General features: G+C 39.8%; 1 protein-coding gene across 8 annotated transcripts in view; it reads right to left on the minus strand.

Annotated features, from left to right (window-relative positions):
- tenm2a (teneurin transmembrane protein 2a) overlaps positions 1 to 20,953 on the minus strand; it is a 219,729-nt gene that overhangs the window by 18,072 nt on the left and 180,704 nt on the right. For 5 of the 8 annotated variants that reach the window (XM_067517992.1, XM_067517988.1, XM_067517990.1 and 2 more), the window contains 4 exons: positions 7,283 to 7,309; positions 3,023 to 3,169; positions 2,518 to 2,728; positions 1,317 to 1,436 (listed from right to left, as the gene is read on the minus strand). In XM_067517992.1, coding sequence (XP_067374093.1) covers positions 1,317 to 1,436; positions 2,518 to 2,728; positions 3,023 to 3,169; positions 7,283 to 7,309 — 505 coding nt within the window. The remainder of the gene's footprint in view (positions 1 to 1,316; positions 1,437 to 2,517; positions 2,729 to 3,022; positions 3,170 to 7,282; positions 7,310 to 20,953) is intronic. The other 3 variants (XM_067517993.1, XM_067517989.1, XM_067517991.1) reach the window with 1 other exon arrangement.

Genomic DNA, 20,953 nt, shown 5'->3' on the forward strand with positions numbered 1-20,953 from the left:
CTTTTACAACACACTTATCTAGACCTGAAATATGAATTGCACAAAGTTAGAACACTGGCTCTTTGCAGTGGTAAAGATGAATGTGATTTTATGACAAAAAGTGCTTCTCCTTTAACCTCTGGTCACCAAAGTGTGGTTAACAGCTGTGGGATGATAATTAGTATAGAACAAGGTCACACATTTGTCATTTCTTTCTTTGTAAGTGTCTGGAACTGCCGTGGCCAAGAGCTGCTAACAACTGTAAGAAAATAGCACTCATCAGAACTAAACAAGGTCAGACACGGACATGATCATTCAAGTCACAAGTACATGAAACTGGTAAGTAACTGCTCCTAAAATACAAGGTCAGTTAAATGTTAGCAGAGGCTCCGATGTTTCACCACCAGCATAGCCTAACTGAAAGAAAATGTTTCCGTATAATGGTTACTGTAATCATTTATAAAAGGAGGAGAGAGGTGCTTAAAGAACCTGAGACAGAAAACACAGACACTGCACACTTAATGAGTGGAAGTCAATCTGAAGGACCAGGGAATCAAATTGTAAATTGATGGGTCACAGATTTCAGCCAAACTTCAATATAACCGAAAGTAGAATCACATTAATAAAGTCTAACACTTCTCTGAAACTTGAAGTTCTGCAGAAGAAATAGAAAGACATTGTCAGGTGCGTTAACCAAATGTGTTTAGAAGGTGGCTATTAAAGAAAAACCCTTGCGGCACAGTTTCAAAAAGTAGTCTTAGCTTTGAAATATTCTCATTATTTTTGATTTTGCATGTCACAACTACTAGCATTACTCTCTACTCTAGCATTATGCAAAAGAATATGATAATATAATGATTTATATTATTTAAGAAAACAAACATTATTTGCAGCAAGTGTTAAACATTTGACTGGGATGATATACTGCATCATTAGTACTGTTTTCACTGATTCATGCACATTTCCATTGTTTTCATTGTAATGCAAATGCCTTGAGTTCAGTTATGAGTTTTATTAATATATTTCCGCTTAAGAAATTGTAGGGTTTTCATTCTCAGTTGTATTGTTCATGTTAAATGCATTTACTCTGGTCTTATTTAAAATCCTGTTTTTGTTCTGTGTCTAATTATTTGCAACTTCAACAGGCTTGTTTCCTCGTGGGACCATTAAAGTAATCTTATCTAATCTAATCTAATCCAATCTGATCTAATCTAATATAATCTGATCTAATCTAATCGAATCCAATCTAATCAAATCCATTCTAATGCTATCATACTGCCTATGTGGTGAGGTAGTTTCAGTTTCAGCAAGGCGTGCTGGGTAGCTGTTGTACATACATTCCATCCTGCCGTGTCAGCGTGTATCCGTAGTGGGGGTAGTTGACAAAAGACACGTTCACCCCCACCAGAGGGGTTCCATCTGTAGTCAACACCTGACCCCGGATTAGAGATGCCAAACTGGAAGAAGACAGAAGAGACAGAGTGAGGGAACGTTTGTCAATCTATCAGCTCAATCTTTCTAACCATCAGTCATCTGGTTTGATTAATCTCTCCATCTTTCAATAATCTAATTTGCCCATTCATTTATTGCTCTGGTCTTCCACCACTCATTAATTAGAAACCATCAGCAACCCCCGCTATCTAGATTAGCTCATGTCAATCATGTAAACAAACCATGACAGTGTAGATGGATGCGTGCCTATGTTTTTGAATGACTTTGTGTGCGTGCAGTGCCAGTGGTTGCATCCTAGAAAACTGATACACATAGAATAACATTTAAACATTTTAGACCATCATCACTTTGATGAGTTATTTCCTTTGAAACATCTGATGTCTGCATGTATTTAAATATGCAGACAAGAATTAGTCCCATGGACAGCACTTCACAGCCCTATGGGGGAATCTTGCCTTGGTCTGACTTGGCTCTGGGATTTGTTTAGTTCTTCGCTGGCTTTGTGAATCATTCTGAAGTCTATTTGATATTTGTGTTATTTAATCTAAAGTTAGGATGTTGGTCTTAGCATACATGTATTCACATAAATGTCAAACCTTCTGAGAACCTTCTACCATCAAAGTGATAATATTCTCTTACATGCACTTTCACAAGCAGTGAAAACTTATTTCACACAAACATTTTTTGTATCTTATGAAAATGTCATTTGACACACCTATCATATCAAATTAAACTATATCACGGATTACAGCTATGTGCTATGTGCTTCCCAATAATATTGTAATGTAAAAACTTTCTTTACATTACAATGTGAGTGGTTTCTGTGTAACTGATCTCGCTTGTTCTCTGCATAAGTAAAGTAAAGTTGCTCTAACTGAGAAGAGACAACACTTTAATCAGTAGAAAGCTTAAATTTACTTTGATCTGTAAAGAGTATAATTGGCTTTTTCAGGCTCTTTCAGGTCACGGTCTAATGTTAGGTATGTCATAGAGTCCCTGGTTGACTAGGATACCACTGGCTGCCTGAATATTAATAACATGTAATTGTATGCCTCTGTTCACGTGTGTTTTTCTGTCCTACAGTACCTGGAGTTGAACGGGTTTTCCCCAGGAATGATGTGGGTGCTGTCCCGTCCCACGAGCATCTTGACACGATCGTAAAAAGAGCGGACACGGGCCTGGGACACTGGGCTCTGCTGGATGACTAGCAGAGGGTCTCGGGAGCCACGGCACAGTGGGCTGTTCTGACAGGGGCTTTGGATGCAACAGTCTGGGTCCATGCAGTCCGTTAGTCCATCTGAGACACACAAAAGAGCAGGTAGTAGTGTGAGAGCAGTGGGGAATACAAAATAGCTACTCCTACTTCTTCAATTGTTAGTAAAATACTATGATAACCTTTGATTCCTTTACCAAGGAAAGTTTAATTTTCCTATCCATAGTGAGAGCTGCTCTCATGAGACCACTATCTTAACTCTTTTTCTTGTTCATTATTTCATCTCTATTGTCTTCTGTTTCATTCACAAGCATTTATTTATTTATTTTTTACAATAAGTTCTACTCTAAATTTTCTCGTGCTCCCCCCAGTTTATACCTCCTTCGTTGTCCTTGTTGTCAGCGCAGGATGTCTCCATGGCAACACTGCAGCCAGGTCCCCTCCAGCCTGTCTGACATTCACAGTGCCAACTCTGCTGTCCCATGGTGCACTGGCCGTTCCCGTTACACAAGTTAGGACAGCCGTCTGTGAGGAGAGGACAGGAGGAGAGAGGGGGAGGGTGGTGAAGGGGAAGGAAAAGGGAAGAGATGATGGGAGGGTGATGCTTGTTTGTTTAATCATCACTAATACACAGATGAACACACCAACACACTCATATGGTTTGAGTAGACCAATGAGCCTCACTTTCAATTAAATAACCACACTGTAGCACACTGTAAGTATTTATTGTTCAAAAGTCTATTTACTTCTGCAGGTCAATTTTCTTGCACACCTTCCAATCTGTATGTTCCTGAACCTCTGGCATGGTTGCTAAGCTGTGTGTATGTGTGGACAGAGGTGGAGAGATCACTTGATTCACTTACTTGATAGAGCTCTGCCCGATCATCACTCACTCTCTCTCTTACTTATGATTCAGTGTAGGTAATGGGATTCTGATGGCCTGAGAGTAATGCTTTCTCATGAGAGAATGAGATTATGTTCAACACAGAGTGTGTGCGTGCGTGTGAGTGTGTGTGAGCATGTCTCCGCGGTGGCAGTCTATGAACTAATAAACCTTCACTTTAGCTTATGCAAAAAGTCCTACCAGAATCTAAGGCCCTGGAGCCAAGTAAGTTCTGTAACGAGCATAGCGAGGCCAACGTCGACTCAAGAGTAACTTTAAAGCACAAAAAGGCAGACATTTTAAGGCTCTCTGCATGAAGAACTTTGTGATTATATAGGGCAGAACCATTCTGGCAAAGTGACATCATCTGATAATTGGTCACTTGGAAGAGCAGAGAAATGTTAAGGGAAATTTAACATTATGGGAAATATGCTTATTTGGTTTGTGTAAATAGTTAAAAAAGAAGGTTGATACCACTTATGACTTATACCACTCATATATGTCTGTTCACTGGAAGCTGTTAGAAGCCAGCAGTGGGGTAGCTGAGGCTAGAAGCAGTGGAAAAATCACTGGCCTGGCTTTTCTCAAAGCTAAACCAGCCCCTCTGAAGTGAGCTGGGTAATTCACACGGTATATTTAGTTTGACCTGTTTGTATGTGCAGGACTGTGTCCTGGCAGGAGCAATGATTGTGTCCTCTATCAACCACAACTTACCATTTTTACACTTTTGACAAAGATGGGCCTGTGGTGTTTCTAGTCCTGCTAACCAGCTCTTGGCTCACCGCTTCATAATGAAAGGGCACATATGAGAGTGGTATCAATCCTCATGTCCAACACTAATCAAGGAAATAGCTGAGCATTTGCATAAATGGCAAGTCATCCTTAATGATTAGTCTTTTATTTAAAGTATTTTACTAAACTGGGTTCAAATAAGAAAATTTGCTAAATGCCAAGAAATGAATCCTTTTGTTCGTGGAAATTCACTCCAGCATTTTTATATGCCATTTGATAATTTGCATTCATGCTCAGACAGTGTTGCCCATCAATGTCTTTGCAGAAACGCCTTTAACTCCTGGCCTGTCAGACCATTTTCCTGTATCACTCTAAATCACACCTTTCTAGCTTAAGTCACAAGTCTGTGTGTTTGCCACATTATAATCTATCAGGGAGAGGGAAAAAAGGCATGATGACACACAATGACAATGTTTTCTCCTGCAGCACAAAGCGCCCCAAACAAACTTGTCACAGTGATTTCCTCTTCAATAAATGAGGGAGCGGGATGTGACACTCTTTAAGTCTACCCACGGGAGATGGAGGCAAAGACAGGGTTGACTGATAAAACAATATGTGCACGCAAAAGCAGTTGCGCGCACACACACACACACACACACGCACACACACGCACACACACAGTATGACGCACCCTAGAGATACGACCTGACATTTCCCACTCAGTAGTAGTGTGCCGACACAGAGTGAGGAAGGACAAAATAACCCAGTAAGAGATTATGAATATGAAATGCTTTTCATTGAGTCCTGCTCAGTAGATTAATGAACATATTTTCACTCAAGTTGCACTGTAGGATTTTACCCTCTAACAAATCGCTGCATCAATAAAGCCATGCATTATGAATACAAATAGTGCAATCTAAACCGTGGCAGCAGCCAAATTAACAGGCATTTCACCCCGATTGGCATTTTATCATATGCCTCAACCACCAGGCGATGAGGCAAAGTCAACAAAGGACTTTGAGAAAGACAGTTCTCCATGTTGTTTGAATTCCCAAGAAAATTGGAGCAAGGGGAGGCAATGAAGCTGCTTAACCAAGTTTTTAGCTCAACAAGAGGAATCAAATCAAAGGTTTTTATCTTTAATTATTACCATTTTCTGCATCAGGGGACTGCTCATGACGCTATATTAACAGTCAGGCTGGAATAGATTGTTCCCAAGTATTGAGCACAGGGAACAAAAGGCAGTTAGCAGTGATTGCCTGTTAAATGGAGTTACCATTTAAAGCATACAAATACTTATGAAGCACCCGGACAGGACAATCCATAGCAGGCATTGATCGGTTTGCCTGGTCAGGCTGGCACGGGGCTCCTCTCTCTTTAATGCCAGGCCCTAGTCGATACCCCCTTATCCTAACTAGAATAAAGTGGGATTTCAGAAACTATTAACTCCACCCTCCCCACTAATGTAGTTGGACTCTGATGAAATCCCCTTAAAAGGGATAAGAAATTGCCTTGGGTTATGGGTCAGCACACACACTCTTGTGTGCTGCGTGTGTGTGTGTGTGTATGAGGGTGGGTGGCTGGGTATCTGGGTATATGACTGGATGAAGAAAGATACTGTGTAGGACTCAGAGGAAGAAGTGAGAAAGAGAGAGTGACAGACATAGGGAGAAAAAGACAAAGAATGAGGACAAAGTATACAGAAGAAGCAAAGTCAAGACATCGCGCTAAACTGTTTCACCATTCTCTCCATTCCCCCTGTTTCTATCTCAGTCTCCTTTTAAAGGTCATAAAGTAAAGGTCTCCTCCATAAATCCAACAAGACCACTGCGTATAGTTGGGCCAGATTACTTTGCACTTTCTCAGATAAACTTCGACTCATCTACTCCTATTCTTAATAAGCTATCTTTGAAAACACATTGATTGTTTAGCCCACATGTTCTCTGAGCTGTCTCGCTGCTTCCCTTTGTCTCCATCTGTTCTTCTTTACTCTCCCTCTCTGTTTCTTGCTCCCTCTTTAACCCTGAGATTTACCTTTTCTCTGGCCTGGCTCTTCATAAAACAATGAGAGCTATTCCATTAAGTGCAGAGGGTGAGAGGACACTCTCAACAGTGCTCCAGGGACCTGTACTGTCAGGCAATCTGTGCCGCTCTGTGTAACCCGACAGAGGTTCAGCTACGAGGCTATCTATTAAGCATTCTTGCTGTGCATGTGAGACAACTCACCCTAGACCTGCACTCTTCAGTGTGTGCATCAGTGTCTTAACCTTAGCTATGATTCTGTTTATCTTTGTGTGATCTGTCTTAACTGTTTAAATCCTTTTTTTTTTTTCTTCTTGGCCAAGGTGGGAGATGATGGGTTTGAAGAAAGGATTTCTGGAATTAAAAATGTGTGCCTGCTGAGTCATACACGCACAATCAAATACACACTTGTGCACAAAAATGAATTTATTAGCCACTGTAGCATGGCCTCAACATTTGCCACAAAAACCCAAATGTAAACACACACACACACACACGCACACACAAGCTGTGAATTTCTCGACACCACATTAGGCCTCGCATCATTGGCCTATGAAATTCTCCAATTACTTCAGAAGTTCTTTAAGGCTTTCCTCATTTTCTCCTTGTGTGGTGCAGCTGTGTTTACGCGATACGTGAATAGAATACCTGAGCAGGGTTATGTGTTTGTGTTTTCACGTTAGAAATATAAAAAACACACTCACGCGCATGCACATCCACACATTCACAGCACAGCCCCTCAACACTGCTGATACCACACTAGGCTCTACGGTACCCCACAACACATCTAGGCTCAATGACAGCTAAACCCTGCTGTAGTGCACTGCTGTAAATGGAAGTGCGCTACATGTAGGGAGTTATCATTGAGACTGGCACCCTAATCTATGGACAGATAGCACCACAGAGTCTACAGAGCCAAGCCAGGCCAAAACCCACAAATGCAGCAGCTAGCTACTACCACCACAGGCTAGGAAACAAAACACCAGAGTCAGATACGGTACCTGCTTTGTCAACCATGCTCCCATGGTCTGCAGTGGGAGAAAACGTGCAAAAGGTAAGAGATGAGGAGAGTATTTTTTCAATAAGTGCAAGCAACATCATGCAGAGCTGAAATGAACAACAGGCAGGCTGAGATAAGCTAACACAGAGCGTCTGGTGCTAGTGAAGTGTGCTTTGCGCCAAGCTGAGGCCTGACAACTCTTTCATCTTGGGCTGATGCTGCAGTCAAAGCTGCCCTACTTTCTGATGGGGGAAATGGGGAGATCATAAACTGTTATTCCCCTGTGTGTATTGTATGTGGCAGTGGGTGTGCGTGGGTATGTGAATATGTGTGTTGCTTTGTCTGTGTGTGTATGTGTGTGTGTTTTGGGTGTTTGTTTGTGTGTGTATCAGATTGCAATCACAGCGCTAGTGGTGACAGGGAAATAAGACTTTGTGTCTGAAAGCAGTGCGGGTGAATCAAAAGGAATCTGGCACTCATCCATCCAAAGTGACAGTGATGTCAATATGAAAAAGTGATTGACTGACACAAAAAGTCACACTCACACAAACCCCCACACAGACACAGACAGACACACACACACACACACACACACACAAACACCATAAGAGAGATATTTGTGATCACAGTGAGGTGAAGAACTTTACCTTTCATCACATATCTTTAGTGTTTCAAAGGCCATAAAAACTAAAACTCCTGGGGTCTGCAGTTGAGAGGCAACCTAAAAATGGCTAAATCCTGCTCTTTTGTAATCCTCCCACCCCCACTTCTGAGAAGTTTGCTCCTCTCCTCCCTGTTCGCCCACTTCCTACATCAGCCCCCTTCTTCAATTCCCTATGGTCTCCCTTTTGCCTCCACTTCTCATTTTCAAATTCTTTTAACACAATGGAAAGGAGCTGCCAGTTTAGCCTGACTGGATGCTGGTGCTTCTGTGCACACCCACGTGTTGACACACACACACACACACACACACACACACAGTCCTGTACTTGCTGCAGAGTGAGGGCCGAGTTAAAAGACCTACAAAGTGAGAACCAGCAGTTCCATTACCCCCATCAACACAAAAGTAGTCATTCTAGACACTAGGTGACATCCTTATTCATTACACTGCCTCAGATTACATTAAAAAACAAGTTTTAGGAAAAAGTTTTTCACCAACCATGTGAGGACCATCCATTTAATTTGTGCTCCCCACCACTCTGCACATATGTAGTGGTCAACTTCGTAGCCATTTTTATATGGAACAGACAGTGGGTAAACATTGAGAATTCTGATGGTATATTACTAATCACAGTCTGTATCTAAATAAAAATGTATTGACAGTAATTACATCTGTTTATGTTACATATGCAATATAGTATGAATGAATTGAGTTGTATGAATTAAATGATCAGTAATCAGTAATAAAAATGTAGAAAGGTCAACTTTATTAAAACCATTTATACAAACATGTATACATGTGTCACCTGACACAAACCAAAAAGTGCAGATACATGCCCAGGAAAAAAGAAAAACAGAAGTACTGCTTCAATTTTTCAAGTACTAAACTGCAAAATATATATACTTTACTTTAAAAAAAAACAACTAAACAACAAAAACAGCCACTTAAAAACTCTATTCAAAAGGAAAATAGATCTTGAAAACGAAAATAAAAGCTTCGTCTTGATTTGAACAATTTAACTGTAAACAAAAAACTTAACGTCCTTCCAGGTCAGAGTGCTTGACACTTTACCAATGGACAGAAGGCAATCAGTCTCTGCTGGCACCCTCCTTAGTGCAACAACCTTCAGCATGTTTTGCTGGATTGCAGTCTTCTGTCCAGTCCAGGGTCTCCTTACTTATTTTTGAGGAATCTATCAAAAATTACAGGAGCTGATTAGAATATTTGCAAATATTATAAAACATAAATGAACAGATACATTACTCTTAACATCTTAATGTACAATTGTTCAACAAAAATGGTAAAAATACCACTTCTGGCAAAACTACTACTATTAAAAGATTCTACTATTGCTATTGTTTCCTCAACTGTGAGTACTACTTTGACAACAGCTTTACTTATCTTTAAGAAATCTTCTGATACAACACAATCTCCTTAAAACCACAATGGATACATAAAATTCATCATGCCATCCAATATTTTGTTGCCTGCATGACTGTAATCTATGGGTCCCGGTTCTAAATCCTGCTGCTGTGCTTACATCCCTCAATGTTTCCAGGTTCAGCTCTTTTACATCATTTCATTATTTTTAGCAGTCTGCCCATCTGTCTTGTGCCATGTTTTGGATTGTATTAGCTGAACTAATTAACAGAATAAATTTAGTCACTTTCTAAAATAAACATAGTTAATAACCATACAGATAATACCAACACTGAATGTTCTCTACTTACCACTGTTTTCTTATCACCCTATAGTCTTGTTTATCTTTTGAATCTAATTATTGGTTAACATATTTTAGTAAATGTTATCCCACATGCTTCAGCTCTGCATTTCATTGTACTGTTGCCAGTCAAATTTGTATCCATACATATTGCACATTGGAAAGGTAAGTCTGGCTGAAGTGTTTTGTTAGTTTTTGGACAACAATGAAGGTCTATGGGGCAGATACACGATAGTGCAGGCTGGCATTAGGGAACTACAAGTACAGAAGATTCCATGTTGAAGTTAGTATGTCTAGGATTGTGGACATTCTATAGCCCCTACTTGCATATCTGGCGTGTGTATTATGGTAAATGGAACTCTTGGTTGGTGGAGTGCCTTGTTTAATAGTCAGGTCTTTGGTTTCTGGTCTGGTTCCTGCATTAATCACTATACTCTATAAAACTCACTACAAAATATATATCCCAACGTTTTGCCTCAGACTATCTGTATTTAGGGCCCATTTTAATTGCCCTGCACTACAATTAATCTTACTGCAGTGTCTACAAGAGAAATGTCTACCAATGCTTCCATTAATGTTAGAAGCATTGGTAGGCACTTGGTTGTTACTAGTTCGCCACCACTACAAGCAGCATAGCTACTTTATTTACCTAATAAACAATAGAAAATCCCTGCAGCAGATGTTCACTCTACCTTTAATCAACTCTGACTACTCCTGGCATTGACTGCCACACCAGTACTGCTTCTGCAGCTATAAAAGCATATTAGGGCATAGCAAAATTCTAACAAAGACCCTTAAATTACCTAGGTCCTATCAAGCAACACCAAAAAAAATCCTACCAATCATGTGGTTAACACTCAAGAAATGACCCTGCATCACCAACGCAATCCCCTAGTCCTACACCACTTGTATGGTCTTCAAATGTACCAATTTAATAGAAAAATATTTAAGCTGGCAAAAAAATAAATACTGAACTCAGGCTGAAAAAAAAAAAAATTAGTTTTTTTAATGGCCAGACTTACCCCCTTCTTCACGTCTTTTTTTTGTTGAATTTTTCTTCCCACTCTCCTCAACAATTGTCCCTCCTGTGGTCAGGTTTTTCACCTCTCCTGTGAAAGATAATTGTTTAGTAGAATGAAGTATCAAATATTGCTGTTTAAACGTTATTCAAGCTAGAATATCAGTTTATACATTTTTAAATGACATTCAGCAGATTTTTTGATCACCTTGTACTCACAACTATATTGTAATCTTTTTTCTTCTGGCTCAACTTTATAGTACACCAGTTTAAAGTTTACATTGTGCTTTGCCCATCTTAAATAACCCATTTTCAACTGTTACTGCATCTACCTCTTAGGAGCTGCAATGTTTGCTATACCTGCATGGAATCATTTGAGTTTGAACACCAACTGAACATAGAAGACTTACTTTACTGTGGGACTGTTGATTGGGCTTATTTTGAGCCCCCCCAAAAAAAACTTACAGCTGACTGGAAATTCATTCATATATAGAACAGCAAAGTCCTCACATAGACTCAATGATATCCCCCCCTTTATTAAATACAAACTGGGAGAAGTTTAAGAATGAACATAAAACCAGTCTATCACTGATCCCTGTCATCCTCTGTCTGCTGCTGAAGGCGAATCACTGCTGACAGCTACAGGTGCTACAGGGTTCTGCCTGGTTTGGGAGTGCAGAGGTCGCCCAATTTCCATCAGAACATGTGGTGTATTAGGATAAACAGTTTGTGCAAATCTTAATGCATATACAGCATTACATAACTCCTATTTATATGCGTTGGTAGCAAAAAGCAAGCAGCCAATAAGTTTGTGCTTAATGTGTCAATGGAATGGTGACCGCATCAGAGCTAGAATTATTATTTTTCTGCATGTTTATAATCATTTAAATATATACATGATCTAGTTAACTTTTTAGTGGAATAAGGCACACTAAAGTAATTTTCATTATTCTTCCTAAATGTACCCCAATTCTGAAACTTTGTGATAACAGGGCAGATTTGGGCCCTGGTAGAGGTGGACAAAGGAAAAGCAAAAGAAGGAGAAAGGCAGAGAGAGGTAGAACATGCTTGGGCTTACCCCTTTCATCATCACTCCCATCAAATTCATATGGGTTTTTTTTTGTTGAATTCTTCCCCCTCTTTATGAGTGTCCTTCCGGCGGTCAGTTCTTTCACCTCTCCTGTGAAAGATAGTTGTTTAGTAGAGTGTGTGAGACCAAAACAGCTTTACATATTTGAGTAAGTTCTGAGTAAGTACATTGAATTATTATAATAAGTCTTAACTGTGCTATAAGCTTCCAGTAAATTTATCATGCGAGCCACCCTGGCTTGACAGGTACCAGGAGTGTGATGGGAAGATGGAAGGAGAACTTTGAAGAGTTGATGAATTAGGAAAATTAAAGGGAATGAAGAGTAGAAGAGGTGACTGGTGTGGAGCAGGAACTAGCAACGGTTAGTAAGAGTGAAATGAGGAGGAGGATGAAGAGTGGAAAGGCAGTTGGTCGTAATGACACACCTGTGGAGGTATAGGACTGTCTAGGAGAGGTGGCAGAGTTTCTGAATAGTTTCTGCTCTGGAAAGCAGAGGAATGAAGGTTAGCCGCCGCAAGACAGAATACATGTGTGTGAATGAGGGGGACCCAGGTGGAACGGTGAGGATACAGGGAGCAGAGGTGAAGAAGGTGCAGGACTTTAAGTACTTAGGGTCAACAGTTCAGAGCAATGAAGAGTGTGGGAAAGAGGGGAAGTGCAAGCAGGTTGGAACGGGTGGAGAAAAGTGTCAGGTGTGTTGTGTGATAAAAGAGTATCAGCGAGAATGAAAGGAAAGATGTTCAAGACGGTGGTGAAACCAGAGAAGTTGTTCGGCTTAGAGACAGTGGCACTGAAGAAAAGACAGGAGGCAGAGCTGGAGGTACTAGAGCTTAAGGTGTTGAGGTTCTCTTTGGGAGTGACGAGGATGGACAGGATCAGGAATGAGGACATCAGAGGGACAGATCATGTTAGATGTTTTGGAGATAAAGTCAGAGAGGACAGATTGAGGTGGTTTGGACATGTTCAGAGGAGAAACTGTGAATATATCAGTAGAAGGATGCTGAGGTTGGAGCTGCCAGGCAGGAGATCTAGATGAAGACCAAAGAGGAGATTTATGGATGTAGTGAGAGAGGACATGAAGTTAGTTGGTGTGAGAGAAGAGGATGCAGAGGATAGAGTTAGATGGAGGCAGATGATTTGCTGTGGTGACTCCTGAAAGGGAACAGCCCAAAGGAAAAGAAGAAGGAAGAAGTTAAATGACCTTAAGATGGAAAAGTTCTTTTCAAATTTTATGTTGGATGCTAATAAAATGTCAAGAAGCTGCTTGATAGACTCATCTTTGAAGCTGCAAGTTTATGGAAGAATCTTTTGAGTAGTGGAATACGAGTCATAACATTTTATCTGGTATTTGTTATTGTTATTGTTATTTATTATTGTTACTGAAAGTCAAAAGTCAAAATTTAAGATGACATTAAGTACTAAACTCAGACCAATGCTTAGACTTACCATAATTACCATCAGCTTCATCATCAGCATCCTCAGCATCATGTCCTCTGTTAGTTACAGTCCTCTGACTCTTAACAGGTGAGCTTAGCATGGTCAGGTGTGAATGTTCTCCATCTGATAAGACAGGAAGGTTCATAAATAATGGAACATTGATCTGTTTTTTTGGTATTTGGTGTACAGAAGTTGTATATTCATATTTACATGACAGTGCTTTATACATAATTATACACTAGTTTAAATGTCAAAATTATCTGAAAGAGTGAGACATGCAGAGGGGGGGTACAGAGGGAGAAAGGAAGAGAGGTAAAGGGGTGGAGAGGGATAGAATGAGCCCCACCCATTCTTATTCCCATGGCATCATATCCTTTGGCATTTAAATGGGCCAACAGTTTATATCTATATACATCCATCTATATCTCTCTATATCTATATAGAGAGATATAGAGCACCCCACAGAGAGAAAGTTTAATAATTTAACTGTGCAGTGGCGTTGTCTGGTGAACATCAGTTTACATATGTTTCCGGAAAACTTTTTGTGCTGTGCACCAACGCTCCCCATCCAACCTGATTGAACTTCAGAGGTACTGCAAAGAACAATGGGAGAAACTGCCCAAAAATAGGTGTACAAAACGTAAAGCATCATACTCAAAAAGACCTGACATAAATACTTGTGTGATTTGTAGTTTTATAAATTTGCAAAGATTTCAAACAAACTTCTTTAATGTTGTCATTATGAATTATTGTTTCTAGAACTTTGAGAAAATAATGAATTTAATCCATTTTGGAATAAAGGCTGTAACATTGCAAAATGTGGAAAAAGTTAAGCGATATGAATACTCTCTGGATGCACTGTACATTTGTGATCACAGATTTAAACCTTCCACTTTTTAGGGAGGAGAGAGATCTTTTTCTTTCTGTTGGTTCTGACAGCAGTACCATGACCTGAAGAGCAGTGCTTTAGGCAGAATTTAAGCCAAACGTGTTTGATTCACTGACCATGTCCCTCAGTCATAACTTGACCAATGGCCTTTTAACTGAACCTTGTCTATAGATATTGACTCCATGTCCATGCAATATAGTAAAAAAAAATATTGTAAAACATTATGCAATATCCTTTGACTGTTGAAATGTAAACTCATTAATTTTTAAGTTTCCAAGTTACCAAGAATGTTTAATGTAAAACAGACAAGAAAATATATATAATAATTAAGGGCCTAAAGTCCCAAAATAATCCTAATTTTACCAGGTCCATGCAATACTATATGAGAAATATGAAATGCATCTCACAGTAATGCCAAAGGGGGTGACAAATGGGCAGAATACACCAGTAAGCCACAACATTAAGTCCCCCTGTGCAACTTAATGCACTCCAGTAAGGTGACTGCCACCTCATTCATTTTAAATAGGGTGGTCAATACATTAAAACCAGCTCCTATAATTCAGTCCAGTACCACTCTACTATCCACATTGACCTCAATAATAAACAGGAGTTTCACCTTTCTAACAGTTTCAACCTAAAAACTAAGAAATTATAACCTTGTACAAGTAGACTTAATGGCGGAGTTGCTGTATTGGATTGTATTCAATTGCACAGGTGGCCATAATATTATGCCACAGGAATAAGAACAAGTTGGGTAGAGGAGGAGGGGATGAGCTGGCTTAAAGAGTATCAAAAGTATCGTACTTTGGCATCCAAGTAAGGACACTGAATACTACAGTTAGACAGAGAACATTGTTTTTCAACGTTTTGACTTACCACCATGTCCTCGATCAAGTACAGTCGTCTTCTGGCTCTTAAGCTGGGGCAGTTCTCCATCTGATAAGAGAACATGCATAAGGTGGTCACATTACTTGAAGATTACTTGAGTTTTTACAACTATGCTTGTTACTCAAAGTGCATGAAAACTTACTTTATTTTAAAGAACATTAATATCCACCTGTTTAGCAAGCATGCAGAATCAATTTTTACTGAAGTCACTTCATTTTACACACCCATAGCAGGCTGGTTAAGCTAAAGACAAACTGATGAAGCAAAAGCTGTACATAATTTGATTGTCTTAAATCTTGTCAAATCTTAAAAATCTAGTAAACCTAGCTACTGGCTGAGACAAACCAGCCCCCCTTTCTCTGTGCCAATGGTAACCTCAGGCATCAGCAGCACATGAAAGAGGAAAGACTGATACTGAATAATGCCTATATTCATTCTTTCTAAGATTCACCAAGTATTTCAATGACTTTTACTGACACTTTAAATTTCCTTTCAGTAAGATATTGAGTTTACCATGACCCTGCAGTTTACATTCATGCTGCTGTAGAAACAATATGTAGTTTTATTTAAACTATAAATCCATTCTAATGACGGTCTGAATTCATTTTGTGAGAATGATATTGATTCATTTGCATTAAAGTACTTAATAGTATTAGCCAGACGAATAGGGTCCTAATGATACCCACAACTAAAGCTGGTTAGTGGGTTGGCCTAGACTATAGAAGGATGAGCCAATCACTGCTCAGATCCCTTATCATACTAGTATTTCTAATCAGGCAATTAAGCCACTTCCATATACCACACATGATGTACGTAAAATAAATTTAAGAGAACACATGTAGTGGCAATGACCAATATGGAGCAGCTCAATTAGTATGTGCAAGTTGTTAAAGTTGCAAATATATCATGACAAAACAACATTGAATAACAATGTTTAGCTACACAGAGCCCAAAAACTTTGTTTTTTGCAAATGAAAGGCAACAGTATAGGGAAAAAACTAAAACTTATTACAAATATAAAAGACACATGGATCAATGATATTTAGATTACACTACAGTAATTTTCCTTATCAAGTCTGAGTTTATCAAGCATTTGTGTCACAGAAGCTCAGTGTAAATAGCACAATTTATTGCACTCCATTTAATTATTAACAGCTACTTGCCTCAAATAGGCTACTGATGGCCAAGGTCCTGATTCAGAACAATTAGATTTTTTGACATAATGAACATGTATACAGGGAAATTAGACTGAAGATCAGTTGATTATTTTACTGAAGAAATTAATTTAGTTTTTAGAGTTTTTGGTTTCATTTGTCCTGATATCAACTTAAATCATGGAGTCAACCTTACTGGCAGGTGATCCAAAATGCTGTTTTACATTTTAAGCTGTAAATTAGTAGTTTACAAGTGGTAGAGCAAGAAGAAATAGTCCTATGGTTATTTATTTGCGCATGTTGTAGTCTTGGACAGATTAAAAAAAACAAAACAAAACACACATGTGTCCAAATACACTTGAGCAGCTGGTACATTAAATCGGGTAGGCTGCTCAAGTAAATTTTTTTAGGTGCGGGGAAACACTGGTCTACCCGTTCTGCCACCACCCGACCCCTTTTATAAAAATCACACTTAACGCCCCCTCCCCCCTCTTTCGTACATTTACTGTGGAGCTCAGGTTACTCTGGTAATCTGGGGACGAGTTTACATGCACGTAAGAAAGCCAGACAAATTTAACTGCTTCCTGGCATTTTGCGCTGTCTCTAACGTTAGTGAGTGGATGGGGCAGTGACCGGAGAACCGCATAGCGAACGGTCTATATAAAAAAAAAAAAATGGTTCGTATTTAGACTTCTACAAGTGACTTCGTGTTCATTTCAGTTAGTTTTCCTTTTTTTTAACTTTTTAAAAAAGAGGAAGCACCACTAGGTGCTGCTTATTTTGTCTGAGGCCTTTATCGGGTTGTAAAAAGCGAAACACCGTCAGAAAGCAGTGTTGTACATAGAGAAACTGCCAGGAGAAATCACGTGTGCTACGTGTCTCCGTGTTGTGGGATGAGCTGAGAGGGCTATGAAAAGCGTCACGTCTATCGATATAAACTGTTGTTTCCTCCTAAATCCCGTTGAAATTGTAAATAAGTTGCTAACACATTGAGATTTGGTTCAAATGTAAAGTGCACTACAAATAAAATACTACTATTATACACATAAAAAAGTCGATATGGCCTTTTTGCTACAACGAAGTAAGTTTACAGCGTATTTAGTTTTACCACAACATGGTACAAATAAATAGAAATGTCTTACCTGACGTTCCGCTGTTTTGGGGACGCTCCATTTCCAGTCTTACACGTACGGAGTAATCCACGTTTCTGACCAAATGAACTCTTCACCTCGCTGCTCAGTGCTCAACTCACGGAGAGCTGTGATTGGATGCTTAACTGTTGCTTGGTGGAAACAATGTAACTTTTCACCTGGGTGCTTTGCTCACGGAGAGCTCTGATTGGATAATTGGCTGGGAGCACTGCGTTGCTTAGGAACATTGAAGGTGCTGTGAAAGTTGTGTCCCATGCATGGTTTGCACAAACCAAGCTGAAAGACTTAGTGTCCCAACACCTCTACATCCCACATTTCCAACCATATTGCACATTTTTGTTAATTTCCCTAAAGTTAATTTACACATTAAATTAATGACAACTTTAAACCTTTTTTTTTTTAAATTAAGTTAAAAAAGATTTTTTTAAAAACTCATATTTACCTAATTATTTAGACCTAAATATAATATTATTTAATATTTAAGTCTCTTGGCCAATAATTGTAGGTCTGATTTTTTTGAGAGGGAAGTTCTACACGCTTCTCACACTCTGACCACTGTCCCTGCCCCTGGCTTGGCATTACATATTCAGGTCTGCGCCTTTCTAACCTATGTCGAACTATGTCTAACATTCAAAATACAGGAACAAAAACATAATGCATAAATACCCATACCACTAATTTATATAGAGATTAGACAGACATCTTTTTCTGTCCACTCTTGACCTTGTAACATGAGGCAGAACTCAACTTTATGCTCTAGGTTCAGGTTTTGTTTTTTTGTGCTGCTTTCAGCCCGTTTTTGAGAAAACTGTCAGGTTATGGGTCAGTTAAATTCCCTGCAGTTTCCTGCAGACTTTCATGATTGTTATTTCAATGTATTACAAATATGCAGAGTTTATATAAAACAAAGGAAGCAAGTTAGACAAGCAGCAGGTAAGACACAAGTTATTAAGCTGCATATCATAGGCTAACAACAACGTTAACCTGTATTCCTACATTTTATTCCTGAAATGCTTTGCAATGGAAACATTGTCTGCCTGATCACATTAGCTGTAGTGGTCCAGTCATCTGGAAGCACCTTCTAGTCTGTCTCATCTCCTCCCTGAAAACTACATGACATTCTTCTTTTTCAACTTCCACCATTTTGTCCTCTGCTCTGCCTTTGTCTTCTTCATCTTCCTCACCACCAGAGTCATTTTACACACCATCATTCTGTGTTGTCTGGCTACACTCTCCTCTACCAATACTTTACGGTCACTGATCTCTTTCAGATTACAACGTCTACACAAGATATAGTCCATCTGAGTGCTTCTACCTCCGCTCTTATACGTCACCCTATGTTCCTGCCTCTTCTGGAAGAAAGTGCTCACTACAGCCATTTCCATCCTCTTTGCAAAGTCTACCACCATTTGTCCTTCTGCGTTCCTGTCCTGAAGACCAAACCTGCCCATCACAGTCTCATCACCTCTGTTCCCTTCACCTACATGTCCATTGAAATCTGCACCAATCACCACTCTCTCACCTCTGGGGATGCTCTTAATCACTTCATCTAACTCACTCCAGAATGAATGTCTCCATCTCTTCTACCTGACATCCCTTCTGTGGGGCATAACCACTCACAGCATTGAATATCACGCCTTCAATTTCCAGCTTCAGACTCATCAACCTGTCTGATACTCTTTTCACCTCTAGAACATTCCTCACAAACTCCTCTTTCAGGATAACTCCTACTCCATTTCTCTTCCTATCTGACTCATGGTAAAACAACTTAAACCCTGCTCCTAAGCTTCGAGCCTTGCTACCTTTCCACCTGGTCTCCTGGACACAAAGTATGTCCACCTTCCTTCTCTGCATCATGTCAACCACCTCTCCTGCCTTCCCTGTCATAGTCCCAACATTCAAAGTCCCTACTGTCAGTCCTACACTCCTGGCTTTCTCTCTCTGCCTACAGATACGTCTTCCCCCTCTCCTTCTTCGACCAACAGTAGCTCAATTTACACCCGCACCCTGTAGGTCAACAGCATGAGTGGCCCCAAACGATCCGGTATGGAAGTCAGATTTGGTGTGGAAGTAATTCAATTCAACTTTATCTATATAGCACCAATTCACAACAAAGTCATCTCAAGGGACTTTACATAACAATGTCCACAATATACAAGTATTTAGAGGCAACCCAACAATTCCCCCTTGAGCAAGCCCTAGGCAGCAGTGGAGAGGAAAACTCCCCTTAACGGGAGAAACCTCCAGCAGAACCCGGCTCAGGGTGGGCGGCTATCTACCTTGACCGGTTGGGGAAAGTGGAGAGAGAAAAGAAAAGAGCAACAAAAAATAACAACAAAAGCATCGGGCAGGTTGGTAGGACCAGCAGCTGCACACTGGAAAACACACAGCTCCAAAGCCGGTGACGACCGCATAAAGGGACAACCCAGGGGCATAGAGGGAGACAGAGAAGGAGGCAGAGAGGGAGCATCACAACCACGGGAGAGAGAAGACACAAAGCTAATAGCATACGGCAGAGACAAATAAATGTATATAGAGAAAAGCGAGAGGATCTTATTATACTTGGAGGAGTCCCCCAACAGTCTAAACCCATAGTATCTCAACTCGTATATAGTTCAGGTTAACTAAGCAGCTTTAATTATAAGCTTTATCAAAAAAGAAGGTTTTAAGCCTAGTGTTAAAAGTAGAGAGGGCCCCCAAATCTGGATTGAGAGCTGGTTCCACAGTAGAGGAGCTTGATAGCTAAAGGCTCTGTCCCCCATTCTACATTTGAAAATTCTGGGAACCACAAGTAGACCTGCATTCTGAGATCGAATTGGTCTACTGGGATGATATGGTGCTATGAGGTCTTCTATATATGATGGAGCCTGACCATTCACAGCTTTATATGTACGAAGCAGGGTTTTAAATTCTTTTCTAAATTTAATCGGAACCTAATGGAGAGAAGCTAGTGAAGGTGAAATATGATCTCTCTTGCTAGTTCCAGTCAGCACTCTTGCTGCAGCATTTTGGATTAATTGCAGGCTCTTTAGGGAGTTACTGGGGCATTCTGAAAGTAGGGAATTATAGTAGTCCAACCTAGAGGTAACAAATGCATGGACCAGTTTTTCGGCATCACTTTGAGACAGGATGATCTTAATTTTGGCAATGTTCCGCAGGTAGAAGAAGGCTGTTCTAGAGATTTGTTTATATGTGAAGTAGAAGACAACTTCTGGTCAAAGGTAATTCCAAGGTTCCTCACAGCAGCACTGAAGGCCAAAGTTTTGCTATCTAAAGGAACTATATTGTTAGACAGCACGTGTCTTATATTTTTAGGCCCAAATACAATTATTTCAGTTTTGTCTGAATTTAGAAGTTGGACATTATAGGACATCCAGGACTCTTTTAGACATGCTTAAATTTTGACTAATTGGTTAGTATCTTTTGGTTTCACAGATAAGTATAGCTGGGTATCATCTGCTTAGCAATGGAAGTTTATGGAATGTTTCCAAATAATTTTGCCTAAAGGTGACATACACAGATTAAAAAGTATTGGTCCAAACAAAGAGCCCTGTGGAACTCCATAACTAACCTTTGTGCATATAGAAGATTAAACATTAACATGAACAAATTGGAATCTGTCTGACACATAAGATTTAAACCAATGCAGTGCAGTTCCTTTAAC

Source organism: Channa argus, chromosome 10, assembly GCF_033026475.1.
Source record: "Channa argus isolate prfri chromosome 10, Channa argus male v1.0, whole genome shotgun sequence".
In the NCBI taxonomy this organism is placed as follows: Eukaryota; Metazoa; Chordata; class Actinopteri; order Anabantiformes; family Channidae; genus Channa; species Channa argus.